The 25332-nt window shown below is 51.3% G+C and overlaps 1 protein-coding gene across 3 annotated transcripts in view; it reads right to left on the reverse strand.

Annotated features, from left to right (window-relative positions):
• MED12L (mediator complex subunit 12L) overlaps positions 1 to 25332 on the reverse strand; it is a 1012447-nt gene that overhangs the window by 165442 nt on the left and 821673 nt on the right. For all 3 annotated transcript variants that reach the window (XM_075340741.1, XM_075340740.1, XM_075340739.1), the window contains exon 26: positions 2029 to 2142. In XM_075340741.1, coding sequence (XP_075196856.1) covers positions 2029 to 2142 — 114 coding nt within the window. The remainder of the gene's footprint in view (positions 1 to 2028; positions 2143 to 25332) is intronic.

A 25332-nucleotide genomic window follows, 5' to 3' on the forward strand; every position in this document is an offset into this window, starting at 1 on the left:
AGGATGACAGTATATAGCAGGATGGTGGTATATAGCAGGATGGTGGTATATAGAAGGATATGGGTATTTATCAGGATGGGGGCTATACCAGGATGGAGGTATTTATCAGGATGGGGATATATAGCAGGATGGGGGTATATAGCAGGATGGGGGTATATTGCACGATGGGGGTATATAGCAGGATGTGGGTATTTATCAGGATGGGGGTATATAGCAGGATGGGGGCTATACCAGGATGTGGGTATATAGCAGGATGGGGGTATATAGCAGAATGGGGTATATAGCAGGATAGGAGTATTTATCAGGATGGGGGTATATAGCAGGATGGGGGCTATACCAGGATGGGGGTATTTATCACGATGAGGGTATTTATCAGTACGGGGGTATTTATCAGGATGGGGGCATTTATCAGGTCGGGGGTATTTATCAGGATGGGGGCAATAAAAGGATGAGGGACATATATACAAGGATGGGGATCATATACAAGGCAGGAGGATCATTACCAGGATGGGGTACCTTAGTAGACAATTTGGGGACATTACCCCCATAACAGCGTCAGCAGAAGATCCTCGCCCCATAACAGTGTGTCATGACCACATTTTTGGCTTAAAATTTTATTTTCCTATTTTCCTCCTCTAAAACCAGGGTGCGTCTTATGGTCCGGTGTGTCTTATAATCCGAAAAATACGATATATTGTATAGCATCCAAAACAACTAACAGATTTTCATAACTTTCCTTTAGATGACATGAGTGAGCAATAGGGATTGATGGTTTCATAGTTCCATTGTGAAGCAACACTGCTTTCAAATTTCTCTGGGATGAGTCAATAAACAATCGTCAATTTGCAACAAAATACTCTTGATTCAGTTCTTCAAAGAGGTAATTCACATTGTTACAGTACACCATTGGTCCATCAACTGTGAAAGATTGTGTTAAAGTGTTACTTTTGTTTTGGTAATAACACACTTTAACATCATCATGAAGAAGATTCTTCTGTTTCAATCTAGATGCAAGAAGTTTAGCTTTATCTTTTGACAATGAAAGGTCTCTGATGAGATCATTTAAGTCATGTTGAGTAAAGATTTCTGGCTGCTTGGCTGCTCTATCAGGTACATACTCATCTTGACTTTAGGTCTCCATGTGTTCGCCAGTAGCTTCAGCTCCATAGTCTTCATATTCTACTTCATTTTCATCCAATCCAGACAACGGTGGTACAAGAACTGGCAAGGTACCATAATGTGGAACTGGCCTAATTGCAGATTCAAGTTAAGGGTAATTAATCTTATGTTTGTTCTTTGTAGAAAAGCCCTTCAGTTTGACAAAACAAAAGTAGCAGTCATCACTATAATTTTTGGGTTCTCTCCAAATTATGGGAACAGCAAATGGCATTGCAACTTTCCTCATATTCAGCCAGTCATGAAGACCATTTGAACAACTGGAGCATATCACATGAGGGGCCCAGCATACATTGAAAATGTAAAAATAACGTAAGAACAAAAATACTTCTATCTCAGAAACTTTATGTGATAGAGCAACACTAAGCATATTTCTGGAATCAGCACATCAAACTCCATAAAACAGACATATTACCTTTGCTGATGATTTTTTTTTGTGTTGACCAGTGTAATCATTTCATCCAACAAAAGAATGTTTTGCTCTTTCATCAGGTGATCAGCTGTATATTTGCACTGCATGATTATCGTGAGATATGTGTTCCAAGAAATGCTCATTCACAGAAATTATTCAGTATAAAAAGGACCTTAGGCTTTAGTCACAAGTTTACCCATAAAAATGACGGACACTCCATTTGGACCTTAGTATAAGTAGGGTGTGTCAGTGTCACGGGTGACCACGTAATGGATACATGCTGTGCTTCTGTTTACGCTGATGTGAACAGAGCCTAATTACTGCTAATTATAAATAACATCCTAACTTCACGTACGACATGACAGCGCTGTACACTATTACAAGCAACAGTTATGAATTTTACAGCATTATCACATTAGTTTTGATTCATTAGATCATACCCAGCATCAGTATAGCTTTCAGGACTGCAAATACAGCTCCCACTTCAATGCTGTTATGAGCAGCTGCCAAAAGATGTCTGTCACAAGAAGAGCATAATCCAGGTGCAACCTTCCCTACGGAAATGAAAACATTTGTGTTCTGTAAATATGCATTTTAGGAAACATGTTAAAGTCTTAAAAGGGTTAATAACAGATATCCCACAAACGTAAAATGAATTTTGTTGGGATTTTATATGATATACCAACACTAATTAATAAGCTAAACTATTTACTGTTTTCTAAATATTTTTAAAAAAATATATATATCTGAAAAATGTGATGTGCATTTGTGTTCAGCCCCCTGAGTCAATACTTTGTAGGACCACCTTTCTCTGCAAGTCTTCTTGGGTATCTCGTCATCAGTTTGCACATCTAGAAGCTGACATTTTTGCCCTTTATTCTTTGCAAAATATATCTAGCTCAGTGAGATTGGATGGAGGCGTCTGACAACAGCAATTTTCAAGTCTTGCAACAGATTCTCATTGGGATTTAGGTCTGGAGTGTGACTGGTCCCTTCACACACACATGAATATGCTTTGATCTCAACCATTATAGTGCAGCTCTGGCAGTATGTTTAGGGTTTTTGTCCTGCTGGAAGGTGAAACTACTCCTCAGTTTCAAGTCTTTTGCAGCCTCTAACAGGTTTTCTTCCAGGATTATTATTATTATTTATTATTTTAGCACCATGGCGCTTTACATGTGAAAAAGGGGCATACGTAGACAATAATTGTGAACATTTCAAGGCACAGACTGGGACAGGAGGAGAGAGGACTCTGCCTGTGAGGGCTCACAGTCCACAGCGAAGGTGTTGAGGACACAGAAGGTGAGAGTACAGTGGGTCGTGTGATGCTACGGTGGACTGAGGGCTGCTGCAGGTTGTAAGTGTGGCGCCCCTGACCTGGTCAGGCACCACTGAGTACTGCACCCATGCTGGGGACAGTACAACACAGGTAATCCAGAAGGCTGACCGGGGTGTGGAACACAGGCGCATAGTGATCAGGTCTCACACATGTACCCATGAGAGGACCCCTGGGGATCCCAGGAGGGGGCAAGCCTTCACCTTCACTGGAATAGTGGAGGGGGTAGAGCCTCCATCTCCTCTCAAGGGGTGTGGTGGAGAGTCTGGTTGCTAGGTGGCGTAGGCAAGAACAGGAGAGGAGGAGCAGTGAGCCAGTGCAGTGTAGAGTCCAGGGAGCTCAAGTGAGGAGCAGATCCCTGGAGCTGTGCAATCTGACAGCGTCCGCGCAGTGGCTACAGACGGGGGAGAACGGTCAACTAGGAGTGCTACCTGAAAGCCAGCTTCAACTAGGGAGTGCAACGGAGTGGGAAGTAAGGAGACTGCTAGAGAGCACCAGGCCCAACCGGGCGGCAGATCCCGAAGCGAAGATAGATCCAGCTTTCTTCTGCTAAACCTGCCGGTGTGGGGCTCTCAAAGCCCACACCACAACACCACAAAAGCCGCAGCCACGTAACCACAGTGAGGGCCCATAGGTCACAGGAGGCAAGAAGCTGGAGTGGCCTGGTCCGGGGAACAAGCAAACGGCAAACAAAAGGGGGAGAGAGGCTGCAGCATCTTCCCTGGGCGACCCCCATAGGGACTAAAAGTCGGGGTCACCCCAAACCACCAAGGGCTAAGGAAGGCGAGTCAGTAGTCACCCTCATAAAGTCAGCCTGAAGGATACCTGGTTCCCATCTGGTTCATCTCAGCTACGCCCGGGCTACTCACCCTGCCATCAAATGTGAGTAAAGCCCTTGAAAGACAATTCTGCCTGTGTGGAGTTATTCTGCGCCTTGTGGTACTACAAACCTACACCGGGCCCTGGGGCTTGCCTCACTCTCAGGAGGCTATTCCAACTAACTGCACACACCATCAGCCCCAGGCGTCCCCTAACCTGCAGCGGCGGTCCCCACTGACCGCGATACTGAGAGTGGCGTCACGATCAAAACAGAAGATTTCCTACCAGTGACGGAGATCCAGCAACGTGGAGTCCCTGAAGGTAACGCACCGACACCGACACACCACCTGTGGGGCTTCACATCTGGCGTCACGAACAGGATAAGGATTAGACCTGTTCAGACAGGTGACCATGTGCCTGGGCGGTCCGCTTGAAAAATTGGAAGCGCCGCCATATTGCCACCATGAAAAGCGCGCTGAAAAACAACAGCAGCCCGCGCTGGAAGAAGTTACCGCCCACGAAGAGGTGTGGCTACCCGGAGATCCTCTGCAGAGTCCTGACCTCGCTGATGAAGAAAGCGGAAGCGTCCAGAGACGGCGGAGCAGAGAAGAAGCCAGTAGCGTGCTAGAGGAAATGGAGTCCAGACGTGGATACCCAGAGCCAGGCTCTGCTGCCTGGTGGTGCCGGGAGCTTGCCATCTTCTGCGACCAGCTGGAGGCCAGGATTGTGCGACAGCTCAGGGAAGAATGCACGGAGCTCCTGGAGATGGCTGCGGCGGTGCGGACCTACGAGGAGGGAGCCGCGCGACGCATGCCAGACCGAGCGGCGACGACGCAGACCCCGATGCTGCCACAGATGGGTGAGTCGAGTGATGCCCCGGCCAGCGCAAGTGCCCCGACCCCTGCTGCCACGCCCGCGGTCCCAGAAGAGGCGCCCGGCGCGGCGCCACCGAACCAGGCCGCAGCCACGCTAGATGCGGCCCGCCAAATCCAGGCCGCCGCAGCCATGCCCCGCCTGGCCCGCAAAGGTCCGACTACCACTGCGATACTGATCCGTGCCGCAGGTGTGACACTGACCCAGGCTGCCACCCTGCTGAGCCCAGTCCGCCAAGACCCCACCGCAGCAGCGACGCTCGTCCGCGCCGCAAGTGAGATGCTGAACCAGGCCGCAACCCCGCCAGGTGCGGCCCGCCAAGCTCCGATCGCTGCAGCGACGTCCAGCCCAGCCTGCACAGAGCCCCCTGCAACAGCTACACTGATCCAGGCCGCCGCCATGCCAGGCGCGGCCCGCCAAGACCAGGCCGCCGCCATGCCAGGCGCGGCCCGCCAAGACCAGGCCGCCGCCATACAGGGCGCGGCCCGCCAAGAGATTGGATCACTATTTTCCCCGGCCTGCAAGGCCAGAGCAGACACCGCTCCCCAGTCCAAAGAGGTCCCTGCTAGGAAGACCCTGATAGGAGAGGACCCCGAATACTGGAAGCTGAAGGCTGACCTAGAGGCCCAGTTCCCACAAGAGATGGTGGATCGGTATCTGCTCCCTCCGTATACCCCCAAGGAGATTCAGGCAACCCCTGCAGCTGCGCCGGAGAGTCCACCACCTGGGCCAGCTGAAGAACACTCATCCCCAGCGCTGCCACAACCAGAGTGCAGCGAAGAACTAAGGGGGAGGGGAGGCCAGGAAGCTGAGGGGCTGACTCCGACTCCAGTGCCACCAGCAGTGGACCCATACCCAGAGCCAGAGATGCTGCCCTATTCTCGCTGGGATGAGGAAGACCTGACCCCGTCTGCTGACGAAGATCAGCCCAAAGACCTCACCTGGGAGCCCGCAGGCATGAACCCAGCCCGCAAGACACGGCGCAGCAGAACAAAGTATCCTCCAACACCACAGTCTCCAGAGCAGAGAGAAGTCACAGCCAGAGACCTGCAAGAAAAACGAGCCCTGAGAAGATCCAAAGCCCAGGTCAGAGGACCCCTTTGTAGAGGAGTTGTGGAGGACTTCAATTTGAAAAGCGGATACGGCTTTATTGTAGCAAGAGGAATAAAAGAGGGCATATTTGTGAATCGGAGAGATGTTCAAGCCCACCTGCCCAGAGGACATTCAGGCAGAAATTTGAAAATTGGAGACGCAGTACAGTTCACCTTGCATCAAGGAGAAAGGGGCTACTATGCCTTAGACGTAGCACCATGTCCCAAAGAAGAAAGAAAAGACAGAGAAAAAGGAACAGATGAAGATCAAGAAAGAAAAGACAAAGAGCCTACAGATGAAACTACCTCAGAGGATGACAAGGAGCAAGAAAACAGCAGGTGCCGTAGCCCAATAGGCCAAAGCCCTGGTACCGAGGAGTAAAGTAAAGAAAGAAGTACCGAAAGTTTGACCAGTTTGACAAGTTGAAAAGTTTGCAACGTTATTGTTTAAGCATGTGCCCACAAAAACTATTGTGAGAAATAAACTTTAAGGCTATGAACTTGCTATAGCCACAAACTCTCGCAGTGTAAATAGTTACACCAGTGGCACCACCACCAGGGCCAGCCTGTTTAGGGGCTTGGCTCGTCTGCAACCAGGAGGGGCCCGTCCGTATATAGGGCCTTGGCTCACTTGCGACCAGAGAGCACGCCTGTTTATGGGGCCTTGGCTCACCACCACAAAGAGGGTACCTGGTCAGCACCAACTGTGGAGGCCGCCTCTACATCCTGCCAGAAGAGGCTGACGGCGCGGATCCACCAGGCCAGGTATACCCTGAAACCACCAGCCCATGAAAGCCGCCTCTACATCCTGCCAGAAGTGGCTGAAGTCGCGGCCAACGGGAGAGGAAGATTGGAGGAAAGGTCTGGGGAAGTAGATGGCCCAGATCTGGTTACCAAAAGGACCGGTGACCTGCCTCCTGAGAGGGTTTTGGGTGGGTTAACGGACTTGTGGGTGGAGGGTGGTGATGTATGATACCTGGTGGTTTTAAAAATGTTTTACATGTTTTAATGTTTTATGCATTTTAAAATGTTGTCTTGCAGCCCGAGGACGTGCTGGTGATAACTAAGGGGGAATGTGGCGCCCCTGACCTGGTCAGGCACCACTGAGTACTGCACCCATGCTGGGGACAGTACAACACAGGTAATCCAGAAGGCTGACCGGGGTGTGGAACACAGGCGCATAGTGATCAGGTCTCACACATGTACCCATGAGAGGACCCCTGGGGATCCCAGGAGGGGGCAAGCCTTCACCTTCACTGGAATAGTGGAGGGGGTAGAGCCTCCATCTCCTCTCAAGGGGTGTGGTGGAGAGTCTGGTTGCTAGGTGGCGTAGGCAAGAACAGGAGAGGAGGAGCAGTGAGCCAGTGCAGTGTAGAGTCCAGGGAGCTCAAGTGAGGAGCAGATCCCTGGAGCTGTGCAATCTGACAGCGTCCGCGCAGTGGCTACAGACGGGGGAGAACGGTCAACTAGGAGTGCTACCTGAAAGCCAGCTTCAGCTAGGGAGTGCAACGGAGTGGGAAGTAAGGAGACTGCTAGAGAGCACCAGGCCCAACCGGGCGGCAGATCCCGAAGCGAAGATAGATCCAGCTTTCTTCTGCTAAACCTGCCGGTGTGGGGCTCTCAAAGCCCACACCACAACACCACAAAAGCCGCAGCCACGTAACCACAGTGAGGGCCCATAGGTCACAGGAGGCAAGAAGCTGGAGTGGCCTGGTCCGGGGAACAAGCAAACGGCAAACAAAAGGGGGAGAGAGGCTGCAGCATCTTCCCTGGGCGACCCCCATAGGGACTAAAAGTCGGGGTCACCCCAAACCACCAAGGGCTAAGGAAGGCGAGTCAGTAGTCACCCTCATAAAGTCAGCCTGAAGGATACCTGGTTCCCATCTGGTTCATCTCAGCTACGCCCGGGCTACTCACCCTGCCATCAAATGTGAGTAAAGCCCTTGAAAGACAATTCTGCCTGTGTGGAGTTATTCTGCGCCTTGTGGTACTACAAACCTACACCGGGCCCTGGGGCTTGCCTCACTCTCAGGAGGCTATTCCAACTAACTGCACACACCATCAGCCCCAGGCGTCCCCTAACCTGCAGCGGCGGTCCCCACTGACCGCGATACTGAGAGTGGCGTCACGATCAAAACAGAAGATTTCCTACCAGTGACGGAGATCCAGCAACGTGGAGTCCCTGAAGGTAACGCACCGACACCGACACACCACCTGTGGGGCTTCACATCAGCTTGTCGGAAAAGGTGGGTCTTCAGGTTCCTTTTGAAGGCTTCCATGGTAGATGAAAGTCTGATGTGTCAGGGAGGCATGGGAGAAATCTTGTATGCGATTGTGGAAAGAGGAGATAAGAGGGGAGTAGAGAGAGATCTTGAGAAGATCGGCGGTAGCGTGCAGGTAAGTACCAGGAGACTAGGTCCCAGATGTATTGAGGAAGCAGGTTGCGGGTGGCTTTGTATGTCATGGTTAGTGTCTTGTAAAGGAGTTTTTAGGCAATGGGAAGCAAGTGTAGAGATTGGCAGAGAGGACAGGCCAGGGAATAGTGGGTAAGCAGGTGTATTAATTGGGTAGCATAATTTAGAATAAATAGGGGGGCCACAGAGCAGGTTACAGTAGTCCAGGAGGGAGATAATGCGGGCATACACTAGTGATTTCCCTGTATTTAGCTCTATCCATCTTTGTATTATTTTTGACCAGCTTTCCTGTCCCTGCTGAAGAAAACTTCCCACAGCATGATGCTACCACCACCATGTGTGATGGTAGGGATGGTATTTTCAATGTGATATGCAGTGTTAGTTTTACACCACACCTAGCATTTTGCATTTACCCCAAATGGTTCAACTTTGGTCTCTATTGACCAGAGCACCTTCTCCCACATGCTTGCTGTGTCCCTTACATGGCTTTCTCCAAACTGCAAGTGGACTTCTTATGCCTTGCTTTCAAAAATGGCTTTTTTTCTTTTCACTCTTCTATAAATGCCAGATTTGTGGAGTGTAAGGCGGGCTTTGCACGTTGCGACATCGCAAGCCGATGCTGCGATGTCACACGCGATAGTCCCCGCCCCCGTCGCAGGTACGATATCTTGTGATAGCTGGCGTAGTGAAAATTATCGCTACGCCAGCTTCACCTGCACTCACCTGCACTGCGACCGTCGCTCTGGCCGGCGACCCGCCTCCTTCCTAAGGGAGCGGGTCATGCGGCGTCATAGCGACATCACACGGCAGGCGGCCAATAGCGGAGGAGGGGCGGAGATGAGCAGGATGTAAACATCCCGCCCACCTCCTTCCTTCCGCATAGCCGGCGGCGGCAGGTAAGCTGATGTCCCTCGCTCCTGCGGCGTTATACACAGCGATGTGTGAAGCCGCAGGAGCGAGGAACTACATCGTACCTGTCGCTGCAGCATAATTATGAAAAAGTCAGAGCCTGCAACGATGATACGATAACGACGCTTTTGCGCTCGTTAATCGTATCATCTAGCATTTACACACTACGATCTTGAAAGTGACGCCGGAAGTGCGTCACTTTCGATTTGACCCCACCGACATCGCATGTGCGATGTTGCAACGTGCAAAGCTGCACTAAGAATAAAAGTTGTCCTGTGGACGGTTATCCCAGCTGAGCTGTGGATCTCTGCAGCTCCTCCAGCGTGACCATGGGCCTTTTTACTACTTCTCTAACTATTGTTGTCCTTGCTTTGGGTATCAGTTTAGGTGGATAGTCATGTCTTGGTAAGTTTGCAGTTGTGCCATACTCTTTCGACTTTTGGATGATGGACTTGACAGTGCACCATGAGATATTCAAAGTTTGGGCTATTTTTTTATAACCTAACCCTCCTTTACATTTCTCCACAAGCCTCCAAGTCCTTCACAGAACAGCCATAGTTATACTGAGAATAAATTACACACAGTGGGATGCAGTGTACTAATTATAATTAGCTGATTTCTGGAGGCAATTGGCCACTCAGGACTTTATTTAGTGTTATCAGACTACAGGGAGGAGAATACAAATGGACATCCGAATTTTCAGATTTATATTTTTAAAATATTTAGAAAGCCATGTATGATTTCCTTTGAACTTCACAAACACTGAGTATTGGTATGTCACATAAAAAAGCATGAATAGATACTTCAGCTTCACAAACAAACAAAGATTCTTTATTTCTGGATAATTGCAAAGTTCAACATAGTGGTTAAAAGTTTAAATAAGTAGCATGGCTAAAACATCATGCATAGCAGAGCCAAGACAGCTACGGGTTTCAAGTGCATTGCACCCTTAAGGGGGCTTTTATACGCTGCAGCATCGCTAGCGTTCATACCCGCCCCCGTTGTTTATGCATCATGGGCAAATCGCTGCCCGTGGCGGACAAAATCGCTAGTACTCGTCATACTTACTTACCTTCCTAACGACGTTGCTGTGGCCGGCGAACAGCCTCTTTTCTAAGGGGGTGGTTCGTGCGGCGTCACAGCGATGTCACACGGCAGGTGTCCAATAGAAGTGGAGGGGCGGAGAGCAGCCGCATGAAAGTCACGCCCACCTCGTTGTCGGAGGACGCAGGTACGGTGTTATTCGTCATTCCTGGGGTGTCACACGTAGCGATGTGTGCTGCCTCAGGAACGACGAACAACCTGCGTCCAAAATCAGGAACGATATTTGGGAAATGGACGATGTGTCAACAATCAACAATTTGTTGAGTATTTTGCATCATTAGCGGTTGCTCGTACGTGTCACACGCAACAACATTGCTAACGAAGCCGGATGTGCGTCACGAATTCCGTGACCCCAACGACATCTCGTTAGCGATGTCGTTGCATGTAAAGCGGCCTTTAGTCATATCAGTCTCAGCACAGATTACTGCATATATATAATAAACAGTTCCATTATAGAAAAAAAGAGAATTTTGTTTACTTACCGTAAATTCTTTTTCTTATAGTTCCGACATGGGAGACCCAGACCATGGGGTGTATAGCTTCTGCCTCCGGAGGACACACAAAGTACTACACTAAAAGTGTAGCTCCTCCCTCCAAGCATATACACTCCCCGGATGACAAATCCAATCTGTCTACAACAACAGCCGGTGAAAACACACGGAACAAGAAAGCTGCCAACAGGCAACAGGGAGGGAGCTGGGTCTCCCATGTCGGAACTATAAGAAAAAGAATTTACGGTAAGTAAACAAAATTCTCTTTTTCTTCATCGTTCCTTATGGGAGACCCAGACCATGGGACGTCTCAAAGCAGTCCATGGGTGGGAAATAAACAGAAACTGAGAAGTAGGCGAAACCTAACTTCACAAATGGGCGACAGCCGTCCGAAGGATGCGTCTGCCCAAGCTCGCATCTGCCTAAGCATGAGCATGCACTTGGTAGTGCTTCGAAAGGGTGTGCAGACTAGACCAAGTGGCAGCCTGACAGACCTGCTGAGCCGTAGCCCAAGAGGCACCGACAGCTCTGGTCGAGTGCGCCTTAATCCCCGGCGGGGGAGGCATCTGAGAACATTGGTAGGCATCGGATATGGCCGACCTAATCCAACGAGCTAGGGTCGGTTTAGAAGCCGAGAGACCCTTGCGCTGACCTGTGGTCAGCACAAAAAGAGAGGTGCACCGCCTAAAAAAACAGCGGTGCGTGACACATAGATCCGGAGCGTCCGCACCAAATCTAAAGCATGCAACGCTTTCTCAAAGCGATGCACAGGGGCCGAACAAAGGGAAGACAATGAAATGTCCTGGTTAAGGTGGAAAGGAGACACCACCTTAGGGAGAAGGCCCGGAGTTGGACGGAGAACCACCTTGTCTTGGTGAAAAAAAACAAAAAGGGTGACTCCGAAGAGAGCACAGTCAAATCAGAGACTCTCCTGAGAGAAATTATGGCCACCAGAAAGACCACTTTCTGTGAAAGACGAAACAACGAAACCTCCCTAAGAGGCTCAAAGGGGGATTTCTGTAAGGCCATGAGGACCAGATTAAGGTCTCAGGGATCCAGAGACCGCCGGTAAGGCGGAATGATGTGAGATGCGCCCTGCATGAAGGTGCGCACCTGGGCCAGCCGGGCGATAAGCTGCTGGAACAACGCTGACAGAGCCGAGACCTGTCCCTTGAGGGAATTGAGGGACAGTCCTAGCTGCAGGCCGGACTGTAGAAAGGACAGGATGGTCGGCAAGGAAAACGGCCAAGGAGCATGGCCGGAAGAACGACACCAGGACAGGAAAATTCTCCAAGTCCTGTGGTAAATCCTGGCCGAAGAAGACTTCCGAGCCTGAGTCATAGTGAAGATGACCTCGGAAGGAATGCCTGAAGCTGTAAGGATTCAGGGCTCAAGAGCCACGCCGTCAATCTGAGAGCCGCAGAATTCTGGCGGAAAACGGACCCTGTGAGAGAAGGTCTGGCCGGTCCGGGAGATGCCACAGCACCTCTACGGACAGACGGAGCAGGTCTGGGAACCAAGCTTGCCTGGGCCAGTCTGGGGCGATGAGTACGACCCGACGGCCCTCCATTCTGATCTTGCGCAGGACTCTGGGCAAGAGAGCTAGAGGGGAAAACACGTAGGCCAGACGGAACTGGGACCAATCTGGAACCAGCGCGCCCGCTGCCAAGGCCTGAGGGTCGTGGGAGCGAGCCACGTAAACCGGGACCTTGTTGTTGTGCCGGGATGCCATTAGATCCACTTCCGGAGTGCCCCGCCTGCCAAATTGACCGGAACACTGCCAGATGCAGGGCCCACTCGCCGCTGTCCACGGTTTGACGGCTGAGATAATCTGCCTCCCAGTGTTCTACGCCTGGGATGTGGACTGCGGATATGGTGGACTTGAAGTCCTCCGTCCACTGAAGGATACGTTGAATTGCCAACATTGCTAGGCGGCTGCGAGTCCCGCCTTAGGTGATTGATGTAGGCATCTGCTGTCGCGTTGTCTGACTGGACTCGAATGTGCTTGCCCGCCGACAGGTGGTGAAAAACTACGAGAGCTAGGAGTACAGCCCTGATTTCCAGCACATTGATCGAGAGGGCTGATTCGGACGGAGTCCAAGTGCCCTGTGCTCGGTGGTGGAGAAACACTGCTCCCCAGCCGGATAGACTGGCATCCGTGGCGAGAATCACCCAGGACGGGGCCAGAAAGGAGCGTCCCTGGGACAGAGAGAGGGGCCGAAGCCACCACTTAAAGAGAGATCCTGGTCTGTGGCGACAGAGCCACCAGCCTGTGCAAGGAAGAGGTCCCTTGTCCCAACAGCGGAGAATGTCCAGCTGCAGGGGACGCAGATGGAACTGGCAAAGGGAACCGCTTCCATTGACGCCACCATCTGACCCAGCACCTGCATGAGGTGCCTGATGGAATGACGGCGGAGCCTCAGCAGAGAGCGAACCGCTAGATGAAGGGACTGCTGTTTGACTAAGGGCAGCTTCACAAGTGCCAGCAGAGTCTCGAATTGCATCCCTAGGTACGTAAGTTCCTGGGTCGGGGTCAGAGTGGACTTGCAAGCGTGGCGAGAGTGAGCAAGACACTCCGCTGAGAGTGAGCGAGACACTCCGCTGAGAGTGAGCGAGACACTCCGCTGACAGTCTACACTGGATGAAGCCTTGACTAGAAGGTCGTCCAGGTAAGGAATCACTACCAACCCCTGGAGGTGCAAAACCGCAACCACTGCTGCCATGACCTTGGTGAATACACGAGGGGCCGTGGCTAACCCAAAGGGGAGAGCCACGAATTGGAAATGTTCCTCTCCTCTTACAAAACGTAGCCAACGCTGGTGTGAAACTGCGATTGGCACATGCAGATAGACATCTCTGATGTCGATGGATGCTAAGAAATCTCCTTGGGTCATTGACTGATCGCAGAGATTCCATGCAAAATTGCCGCACCTGAACATGCTTGTTGAGAAGCTTGAGATCCAGGTCGGAAAGCACCGTCCTTTTCGGGGACTAGGAAGAGATTTGAGTAGAAATCTCAGAACCGTTCCCAGTCGGGAACTGGTACAATTACTCCATTGGCCTGCAAGAATGCCACGGCCTGTGAGAAGGCGGCGGCCTTGGAGCAGGGGGGAGTTGACAGAAAAAATCTGTTTGGCGGGCTGGATAGAATCCTATTCTGTAGCCGTGGGAGATGGTAACCCACACCCACTGATCGAAGACGTGTTGAAACCACACGTCGCCCAAGAGGGAGAGCCTGCCACCGACCAAGGACGTTACTGGCGCGGCCAGATAATCAAGAGGAGGCTGCCTTGGTGGCAGCAGCTCCTGCCGACTTAGGACGCGGCTTCATGCGCCAGTTGGTCCAGTTGGTTTACGGACCTTGGCTGAGTTAGTGGACGAGGCCGAGGGCTTAGAGGACGACCAGTTCGAGAATCACCCAGGAAGAGGAACGAAAGGAACGAAACCTCGACTGGTTCCTGCCCTGGACAGGTTTCCTGGGTTGTGGCATGGAAGTACTCTTCCTGCCAAAAGCTTCCTTAATAATTTCATCCAGTTGTTCACCGAATAGACTGGTCCCAGCAAAAGGGAGTCCAGCAAGGAACTTCTTAAGAAGCATCTGCCTTCCACTCTCGAAGCCACAGGAGCCTGCGGATAGCGAGGGAAGTAGCCGAGGCCACCGCAGTGCGGTGACAGTCTCCAGCATGGCAGACCTGGCATAGGATGAAAAGACTGAAGCCTGGAAGTTAAGGCAACCATTTCGGCATAAAGTCCCTGGTGAGGGAATGCATCTCCTCCAGAGAAGCAGAGATGGCTTTGAGAGCCCGCACTGCTGCAAAAGCTGGGGAGAACGAGGCCCCTGCCGCCTCATATAAAGATTTGGCAAGAAGGACAACATGGCGGACAGTGGGGTCCTTAGAGAGGTGCCGTCAGCCACTGATACAACTGTCCGGGCTGAAGTCTAGACACCAGAGGGTCCACCCTTGGTGAATGAGCCCACTCCTTGACCACCACTAGTGGAAGGGGGAAACAGTCATCAGAACCACGCTTTGGGAAGCGTCTGTCAGGACAGGCTCTGGGCTTGGTCACAGTGACCTGAAAACTGGAGTGGATAAGAAACACACTCCTTGTTCTCTTAGGCAAGGTATACTGATGCTTTTCTGCCAGAGAGGGGTGCTCCGCTGATACAGGCGGATTGAGGTCCAGTACAAATATAATGGATGCAATCAAATCATTAGCATCTGCGTCACTTTCGGACAGATCAATGGGGTACATGGAGAAGCGTCCGAGCCCCCAGTAAAGGCATCCTCCTTGTCCTGCGAGTCAGCTCGTGAACCAGAGCCGCGGGGCGAGGAAGGAAGGGGACCCTGCGTCTCCATTTTAGGAGGACGGGGTCTGAGACCAGATGAAGAATCCTCTGTGAGCTTTGCTGAGCGAGCCGTAGCAGCAGAAGCGCCCTGAGAAGGGGGCTGATGCATGCTCAGCAGTGTCCGGGACAGCTGTCCCCTGGAGAGAGGGATTCTACCCAAGCCGGGGGTTCAGCCACCGGAGCCGGAGCAGCCGGAGGGACCACTGGGGATGAGCCTCCAGGCTGAGGCACCACTATGTTAGAGCAGGCATCACAATGTGGTTATGTGCTCGGTACAGGCAGTACGAGCCTACAGCAGTGCATAATAAGAACAGCCTTGCAGCCTTGCTCTGATGTGAGACATGCTGCAGAAGTGGGGGCTCTGTCCAGAATGACCCCAAGCAGAGTATATAAACAGAGTATATAAGCAGCTGCACAACCGAAGGTTGTGGCTTGCCAGACCGTTTAACATAGGGACATCTCTGTGCCCTCCAGATCCCCCAGCCCAGGCCCCCATTTGTCACAATAAACACAAAAACCTGAGCTGAAACAATGTTCAGTAAACATGCAACATTAAGCATGTGAATTGCAGCCTTAAGACTAGAAAAAACCAAGGAGAAAAATTGTATGAAAAATACCCTGAATATAAATAAATAAATTGCAAGTGCTTAATAACAGGGTACTTAGTGTATACATTTTTGCAAAAAGGTAAAAAGCTGTCTCACCTCGTCACGGTGTACCCATCTGAGACAGTCCCTAACCTACTGAAGTTAAAAACATTATCAATACCTGACTTGTGTCATGTCAGAACTCCAATATGGATGGTGGCAAGTGGTTAGCTGTGTCCCAGATAAAATACACAGCAAATCGAGACGCAGTCAGCTGTTCAGTCTCAGTACTAGGAGGGCTGCGCCCCCAACTTGCAACCAAGCAAGAAAACATACAAAAAACACATTGTCACAATGTGTTATGCAGACATTGAGAACACTGAGAAAATGGCGCCGGAGCGAGGAGAGGGGGCGGGGCCTACTCTGAGAGCTGGATCCGGAGGGCAAATGAGGCATACAGGGGAGGGAAGCTTTCCTCAGTGAGGAGTGTCCGTTCCCTGTGCTGAGCAGCCGCTGGGCGGAGCCACACTGTCTCACTGCACTGACTGACATGCAGGGGTAGAGAATCGAAACTAGGCCTCAGGCGAAGCCGGGGCCTAGATTTAAACATGCGGCCAGCGTGCAGGCACCATCGGCGCGGTTCTCCAGTGAAAACTGGAGAACCGGCCGGAAATGTTAACACAGTTATATAACACACTCTCCCCAATATATAAAGTACAAGGGACCCCTGGAAAGACCACCGTCTGTGGTAATAACGTCTCAGTACTTAGCTTGTGAGACGCAGGTGCCAGGTCCCTGGGGGGTGATCGCTCCGTCCGTCAGGGTCCTGAAAGGGCTGCGGATGGAGACCGGTCTCCTGCAAAGCAGTGAGAACCGTGATGGCTCCCACTTCAAGCCAGAGCCTCAGGGGATGGTGAAGGAGCGCGGCATGTGAAGGCTCCAGCCTTGTCACATCAACCTTAACAGCACCGCCGACACAGTGGGGTGAGAAGGGACATGCCGGGAGTCCAGATTGGACCCGCTTTTCTTCCAAATCTTTGAAATCAAAAATCAAAAATCAAAAATCAGAGGATGCATGTGTGTGTGAGACCTCCTGAACACAAAGCATTGAACTGGTTGGATTTGTCATCCGGGGAGTGTATATGCTCGGAGGGAGGAGCTACACTTTTAGTGTAGTACTTTGTGTGTCCTCCGGAGGCAGAAGCTATACACCCCATGGTCTGGGTCTCCCATAAGGAACGATGAAGAAAAGGAATTGTTATAGTTCTAATAAGGGTAGAATACACCAATGTACAAGACATTACATACATTTATGCTAAATGTTGATAATTTGCAGGAAAACATATGATGGAGAAAAAGCACAGAGAAAATTATATTAGCAGCAGTACAGCATGATGTATCTGTGCATACATTTAATCCTGACAGTAGTCTGGTGTTTCATTTAAATATCCACCATGATTCTACAGTATATTTTCAAGATTAGTTCTAGAAAAGTAGTCTCTTGGGAAAGTAGTGCCTGTGTTTTACATAAATTGCTAGTAAGTAAAACCATAAAACATAGTGTGTTTTATATACAAAGGCTGGCCAGTATTTATCCACATTCACAATACTCAGTAACATAAGTACTTCATTCTTCATAAGAAAAATGTACTAATGTAAATGCATTAATGGCAATAATTCTACAATTAATTACAAAAGAGACAGACTGGGAAAGAGACAGACGGGGAAAGAGACAGACAAAGACAGATGGGGAAAGAGACAGATGGGGAAAGAGAGAGACAGACAGACACACATATAGAGACAGACACAGAGATAGAGACAGACAGACACATACAAATACAGACAGAGAGATAGAAGCAGACAGAGAAAGAAAGACACAGACAGAGAGACAGACAGCGACACACAGACAGAGACTGGGAGAGAGATAGAGACACAGTTACTATCCCGGGCAAAGCCCGCGTACTACAGCTAGTGTGTATATATATATATATATATATATATATATATTCTATATCTATGATATATATATATATATATATATATATATATATGTATATATACACACAAAGGACCGCTAATAATGTTTTATATTGTGTTACCTTTTCAGTAGCAATTCATTTTATATGTTGTCGTTTTTTCTTTGATGGGGCGTAGCTGCAAACAGCAATTTAGAGTTAAATGGAAGAGGTTTTTTTATACATTATCGACCAAACGTTTGGACACACCTTCTCATTCAAAGAGTTTTCTTTATTTTCAGGACTCTGAAAATTGTAGATTCACATTGAAGGCATCAAAACTATGAATGAAAACATGTGGAATGAAATACTTAAAAAAGTGTGAAACAACTGAAAGTATGTCTTATATTCTAGGTTCTTCAAAGTAGCCACCTTTTGCTTTCATTACTACCTTGCACACTCTTGGCATTCTCTTGATGAACTTCAAGAGGTAGTCACTGGAAATGGTTTTCCAACAGTCTTGAAAGAGTTCCCAGAGATGCTTAGCACTTGTTGGCCCCTTTGCCTCCACTCTGCGGTCCAGCTCACCCCAAACCATCTCGATTGGGTTCAGGTCTGGTGAGTGTGGAGGCCAGGTCATCTGGCATAGCACCCCATCACTCTCCTTCTTAGTCAAATAGCCCTTACACAGCCTGGAGGTGTGTTTGGGGTCATTGTCCTGTTGAAAAACAAATGATGGTCCAACTAAACACAAACCGGATGGAATAGTATGCCACTGCAAGATGCTGTGGTAGCCATGCTGGTTCTGTATGCCTTCAATTTTGAATAAATCCCCAACAGTGTCACCAGCAAAGCACCCCCACACCATCACACCTCCTCCTCCATACTTCACGGTGGAAACCAGCCATGTAGAGTCCATCCGTTCACCTTTTCTACAAAGACACGGTGGTTGGATCTAAAGATCTCAAATTTGGACTCATCAGACCAAAGCACAGATTTCCACTGGTCTAATGTCCATTCCTTGTGTTCTTTAGCCCAAACAAGTCTCTTCTGCTTGTTTCCTGTCCTTAGCAGTGGTTTCCTAGCAGCTATTTTACCATGAAGGCCTGCTGCACAAAGTCTCTTCTAAACAGTTGTTCTAGAGATGAGAAGGTGTGTCCAAACTTTTGGTCTGTACCGTGTGTATATATATATATATATATATATATATATGTGTGTGTGTGTGTGTAACTAAGATGATCCCTTGGATTTAGACTGGCGTCCCCTATCCTTGGTGAAATGATTCCATCTGAGGTGCTGCAAGCAGTCTGTTTTTTGCTTGTCTACGTGGTGTGAGACTGTGACCGGGGTTATCTATGACGGCCGGTATGTCTCGCCCCGGTTGTGCTCACTCCATGATAGAAAGGAAATCCACTCCAGGGTTAATGCTGTTTCCCTACAGGCTGAAGGAAGGGTTAAATGGAAACAGGAACAAGGGCAGGTGTGCCGGGTGTGAGGGAGTGAACACAACTCCCTGAGTTCTCTGCAGGAGAAGCACATGTGTACTGTTGTGGACTTTTGTTTGGATAATAAACCGTGTGCTGTGACCCTTGGTGCCTGGATCCCGTGTCTTCTGCTGCGCAGCCGACCACGCTACCTCACATATGGTGGAGAATGCGGGCATGCCAGCCCGGTGAGGTGTAGCTTCCATTTCTGGTGACCCGGTAGCACATGTCCTGGATTCAAGCGGCTATACTACAGCCCAAACCCGGCGACGCCATGGAGGACATACTAAGGCAGCTGGCTCAGGCCAATGCACAACAGCAACAGACTAATGCACACCTGCTACAGTCGGTGGATCGTCAGCAAAAATCCTTGCAATTGCAGGAACAAAGACACCAAGAACAGATGGTTCTCCTGGCCAAGTTGATCCGTGCCGGACCGGCAGCAACAACCCCGGGACCGGGTGACGACGGCAGCGTCCGGAAAGCGGTGAGACAAGCGTTGCAAAAGATGACCCCGGGGGATGATGTGGAAGCGTTCCTGGCGGTGTTTGAGCGGGTGGCCGAGCGGGAAAAGCTGCCGACCCCCCAGTGGGCTGAGGTATTGTCGCCCTATCTGACGGGGGAACCCCAAAAAGCATACCTGGACCTCTGTACCGAGGACGCCATTGACTATGCGACCCTGAAAGCCGAAATACTGGCTCGGTTGGGGGTGAATACCTATGTACGGGCTCAGCGGGTTAATCAGTGGTTCTATGAGGAAGCCAAACCCGTACACTCCCAGGCCTATGACTTGTTGCATCTTGAAAAAAGGGGTTGCAGCCTGACACTCTTAGCCCGGCGCAAATGGTGGAAAGGGTAGTAGTTGATCGTTTTGTGCGCACTTTACCCGTCACCATTCAACGGTGGGTAGGACAGGGCGACCCGAGTACCCTGGACCAATTAGTGTCCCTGGTAGAGCGGCATGTGGCTACGCAGGACTTGATACGGGACACTGAGACTTTGCGTACCGCCCGTCGGTCCGGCCCCTCCAAGCCTAGGGCCAAGGACCCACCGCTGACACCGGTGCGGGAGTCCGCTACCGTCCCGTCTGAGGCCGCGCCCACTGTCCCTGAGGTCCGGAAGGTTCTGTACCCTAAACGACAACTCGTCAAGGGGGTTTCCTTCCCTATTAGATGTTGGCGGTGCCAGCGGGTGGGACATATGGAAGCTCAGTGTCCTCTCACCACGGAGCCCATGGATTGTGGGGTTACCCGGCGGGGTTCAATGTATGCTCAGGTGGTATGTACCGCTGACCTGGTCTCCCCAGAGACTGAGCCCCACTTGTGCCAAATACAGGTGAATGGATGTCCGGTTACAGGCTTGTTGGATTCCGGAAGCTTAGTGACTCTTGTGCGATCAACCCTAAGGGCTAAAGTAAAGGCCACAGGACGTACCGTGGGGGTGGTTTGCATACATGGGGACCGCCGAGACTATCCCACGGGGATTGTCACCATCACAGCACCTTGCGGTCAGGTGCAACATGAGGTGGGACTTATTAACAGTCTTCCCTATGACGTGATCCTAGGAAGGGATCTGCCCTATTTTTGGACTTTATGGAAGGGGCCTCCTAAGTCCCCTCAGATATTGGTCAGTCCGGGACCTGAGCCCTACAATCCTGAATCCGGGACGCCTGCCGTAGGGGTCCCCATGATAGGGACAGAAAGTGAACCCGATAGGTCGCCCCTAGAGGTATTGGCAGGAGAGGCTGAGACGGTCGAGCCCATCCCGGAGTTGGAGGCGTCCCCGGATACGTTTGGGACAGCCCAACTCCAGGACCCTACATTAATACATGCCCGGAGTCGGGTGACAGTAGTTGATGGGGTGGCACAGCTGCCCGGTGCCCAGGTAAGGTACCCCCATTTCGCTCTTAAGCAGTATTTACTCTACCGGGTAGATGAAATACGGGGCATGGGGGTAGAGCAGTTGGTGGTGCCCCAGCCGTATCGCCGGCGGGTCCTCGACTTGGCTCATAAACACCTGATGAGTGGCCACCTAGGGGTCAAGAAAACGCAGAAGCGAATATTGCAAAGGTTCTATTGGCCCGGGGTCTTTGGGGAGGTAAAACGGTTCTGCGAAACCTGCCCGGAGTGTCAGCTTACCGCACCCCTGACCCACTTTCGCAGTCCGTTTGTACCGTTACCCATTATAGAAGTCCCTTTTGAACGGATAGGGATGGATCTGGTGGGGCCCCTCGTAAAGTCTGCTCGAGGGCACCAACACATCCTAATGATCTTTGACTATGCTACCCGGTATCCAGAGGCGATACCTCTCAGACATACTGCGGCGAAGCTTATAGCTCGGGAGTTGTTTGCTGTGTTCTGCCGGGTGGGGTTGCCCAAGGAGATCCTTACGGATCAGGGGACCCCATTCATGTCTAAAGAGACCAAAGAGCTATGCCGGCTACTCCAGATCAAGCAGTTGCGTACGTCTGTGTATCATCCTCAGACGGATGGTTTAGTAGAACGATTCAATAAAACCCTGAAAACCATGCTCAAAAGGGTGATTTCCAAAGACGGGAAAGACTGGGATATGATGCTTCCCTATTTGATGTTTGCCATACGAGAGGTGCCACAGGCATCCACGGGGTTTTCGCCTTTTGAATTGTTATACGGGCGACATCTCCGGGGATTGTTGGACCTGGCAAAGGAAACATGGGAGCAGGAGCCCACCCCCCATAAAAGTGTGATTGAACACATTTTAGGAATGCAGAACCGCATAAGCGCGGTCATGCCAATTGTGAAGGAGCATTTACAGGAGGCTCAGGCCGCGCAAAGCGGCCGCTACAATAGACAAGCCACCGTGCGGACCTTTAAACCCGGGGATCGGGTGTTGGTTCTAATCCCCACGGCGGAGAGTAAATTCCTGGCTCAGTGGCAAGGCCCCTACGAGATAAAGGAAAGAGTCGGGGTGGTCAACTATAAGGTATTGCAGCCCGGTAGGCGGAAACCTGAACAAATATACCATGTCAACCTATTAAAACCTTGGCAGGAACGGGAAAGCCTGATGGTTGTCTTTTCCCCATCTCCCTCCTCTTCGGGTCGTTCACATCCGGCTCCAGCGACCTCCGGAGAGGACGAACCGGAAGTAAGGATTGGAGAAGCCCTCACCAAGCAACAGAGGCGAGAGGCCAGACGGCTGGTTTAGCAGAACCCTGATGTCTTCTCCGAGCTGCCTGGTAGGACCAGTCTGATACGACATGACATTGTCACCGAGCCTCACCTGAAGGTACGCCTGAAGTCATACCGGGTGCCGGAGGCTCGAAGACAAGCCATATCAGATGAAGTGAAGACATTGCTACGCCTGGGGGTCATCGAAAAATCCCGGAGTGAATGGGCTAGTCCCATTGTCCTAATACCAAAACCCGATGGCTCCTTAAGGTTCTGCAATGACTTTAGGAGATTGAACGAAATATCCAAGTTCGATCTCTACCCCATGCCCCGGGTGGATGAGCTGATTGATAGGCTGGGACAGGCGCGATATTTCACCACGCTCGACCTGACCAAGGGGTACTGGCAGGTGCCACTGACGGAGTCCGCCAAGGAGAAAACCGCTTTTGTTACGCCGGAGGGTCTCTTCCACTATGTTGTCTTGCCTTTTGGGTTACATGGCGCTCCGGCCACGTTCCAGAGGTTGAGGGACTTGGTGCTGGAACCCCACCAGGCGTATGCATCAGCGTACCTTGATGACATCATTATTTACAGCTCCGAGTGGCAGACCCACTTGGAACAGGTACAAGCGGTGGTGGACGCGCTTCGAACAGCCGGATTGACAGCCAATCCAAAGAAATGTGCGTTGGGACTCACGGAAGCCTGCTACTTGGGCTACGTGATAGGCCAAGGAGTGATTAAGCCCCAAATTAACAAGGTTGAGGCGATCCAGAAGTGGCCTAGACCCCTGACCACGAAGCAGGTTAGGGCCTTCCTGGGTATCGTGGGGTACTACAGGAGGTTTGTAAAAGATTTTGCGGGACTATCAGCCCCCTTGATGGACATTCTCAAAGGCAAGAAGTCCGACATGGTGCGCTGGACTCCGCAGGCCGAGGACTCCTTCCGGGCCCTGAAGGGGGTCCTGTGCGGACAGCCCGTTCTTGTCAACCCTGATTTCCGGAAGGAGTTCATAGTGCAGACTGACGCCTCGGAGGTCGGCCTGGGGGCAGTGCTGTCTCAGGTGGTTCAGGGGGAGGAACACCCCGTCACCTTCTTAAGTAGGAAACTCACCCCTCCCGAGCGGAATTATAGCGTAGTGGAGAAGGAGTGCCTGGCGATCAAGTGGGGCTTGGAGTCCCTACGCTATTACCTGCTGGGACGGCAGTTTCGCTTGGTGACTGATCACTCTCCGCTGGTCTGGATGAGGTCCGCCAAGGAACGGAATGCCCGGGTTACCCGGTGGTTCCTTTCTCTGCAGAACTTCCGGTTTACGGTTGAACACCGGGCCGGTAGGTTGCAGGGCAATGCCGATGCCTTGTCCCGCAGCCCGTGTTTGATGGCGGGAGTTCAACCCCGCAAGCTTGAACTGAGGGGGGGTATGTGAGACTGTGACCGGGGTTATCTATGACGGCCGGTATGTCTCGCCCCGGTTGTGCTCACTCCATGATAGAAAGGAAATCCACTCCAGGGTTAATGCTGTTTCCCTACAGGCTGAAGGAAGGGTTAAATGGAAACAGGAACAAGGGCAGGTGTGCCAGGTGTGAGGGAGTGAACACAACTCCCTGAGTTCTCTGCAGGAGAAGCACATGTGTACTGTTGTGGACTTTTGTTTGGATAATAAACCGTGTGCTGTGACCCTTGGTGCCTGGATCCCGTGTCTTCTGCTGCGCAGCCGACCACGCTACCTCACAGTGGTTAACAGCTGTCTGCCAGCTTGGTGCATTAGCACCTGGTCTAGCAAACCTGTATGAAGAGCAATTCTACAAATGATGAATCATGGAAGTAGCCTGCACAGAAGAGCAAACTGAGATGTCCATATACTGGCCCTGGGGTTTTATAAATTATTTAAGTTTGGTAAGCTGGATAGAGGATGATACTACCCATCAGAGGAGGTGCTTGCTTTTGGATGTGACAATGTGGAGGGAGTGCTTGATGCCAGAATAGTGAATGGCAGTATTGTGCGAACCCCAACATCACAGTATACTGCCTCTGTGTAATTTTAGGGGGGAAGCTTTCAGTGTCATTATGGCAATAATGGGAGCTCTAGGTGCCACTACTGTGAGGGGAGCAGGAGCTGGATGTGGCTTGCAACCCACTCTAAGAGCTGAATGTGGCTCTCAATGTAAGAAAGGTTGGGAACTACTGCAAGTAATACAATACCATATTGATATATCAACCTCAAATAGCGCAAAATCTGTTCTCCAGCTCCAAATTGCTCTTTCTGCATCTAAACAGTACATTTGTCTTCCAGCTCCAAATTGATATTTCACTGTTGCGGGCAGGGAGGGAGCCGTTGCTGCTGCGCTCTCGCTGGCGCTCGGGTCCGGCGCTGCTGCTGCTGCTCAGTGGCTCGAGCGGTGGGCCGGATCCGGGGACTCGAGCGGCGCTCCTCGCCCGTGAGTGAAAGGGGTGGTTTGGTTTGGGGATTTGGTCCGTGACGCCAGCCACGGCTTGTGGTGAGGTTGGACACCACCGCTGCTGTTGACGGTGATCCCGGGAGCGATGGCAGGGAGCAGCTGGAATGTTGTTTCCCCCTCCGTGGGTAGGGGTTGGTGGTCCCGGGGCCCGGTGAGGTGACGGGGAGGAAGGGTTGGCAAGGTGCAGGGGGCGCTTGGACTGCGCAGCGCGGTGCCGGACGGCACAGTAGTACTCACTTAGCCACAAATGGATGCAAGTCTCTGGTAAAACAAACGGCTGGATGGACGGGTCCCGCAGCCGGCTGCTGTGGTTTCTCCCGGACGGTTGGTGGTTCCTGCCTTTCCCTGCACCTTTTGTGTATCTTCGGTCCCGATGGCTTCCCACTGGTAACCCGCTCCCCAGCGTGGATATGTGCCGGAGGAGCCCTTTTGCCCGCAGGCTCTGGCCCTGGGAAATCTAGCTGTGGTGGTAGCTGTATTTCCCTTCTGCTGTTTGGACGGTTGCCTTCAATCGGGTCTTGGCTGTTTGGAAACCCCCGGGGTTCCGGCCACTAACGGATTTGACCTGTTTAACGGCGACTCCAAGCCTGGTCGGGGTCCGCAAGCCCTGCCGGTTTGTGCTGGCTTCACTTCGCTCCCCGGTTCGGTACCGGCGGGCCACCGCCCGTCCCTGGTCCTACGGTTCCGCGTTGATCTGCCTCTCCTGCAGACGGCCACCACCGTCTGCCAAC

Source organism: Anomaloglossus baeobatrachus, chromosome 3 (assembly GCF_048569485.1).
Source record: "Anomaloglossus baeobatrachus isolate aAnoBae1 chromosome 3, aAnoBae1.hap1, whole genome shotgun sequence".
NCBI lineage: Eukaryota > Metazoa > Chordata > Amphibia > Anura > Aromobatidae > Anomaloglossus > Anomaloglossus baeobatrachus.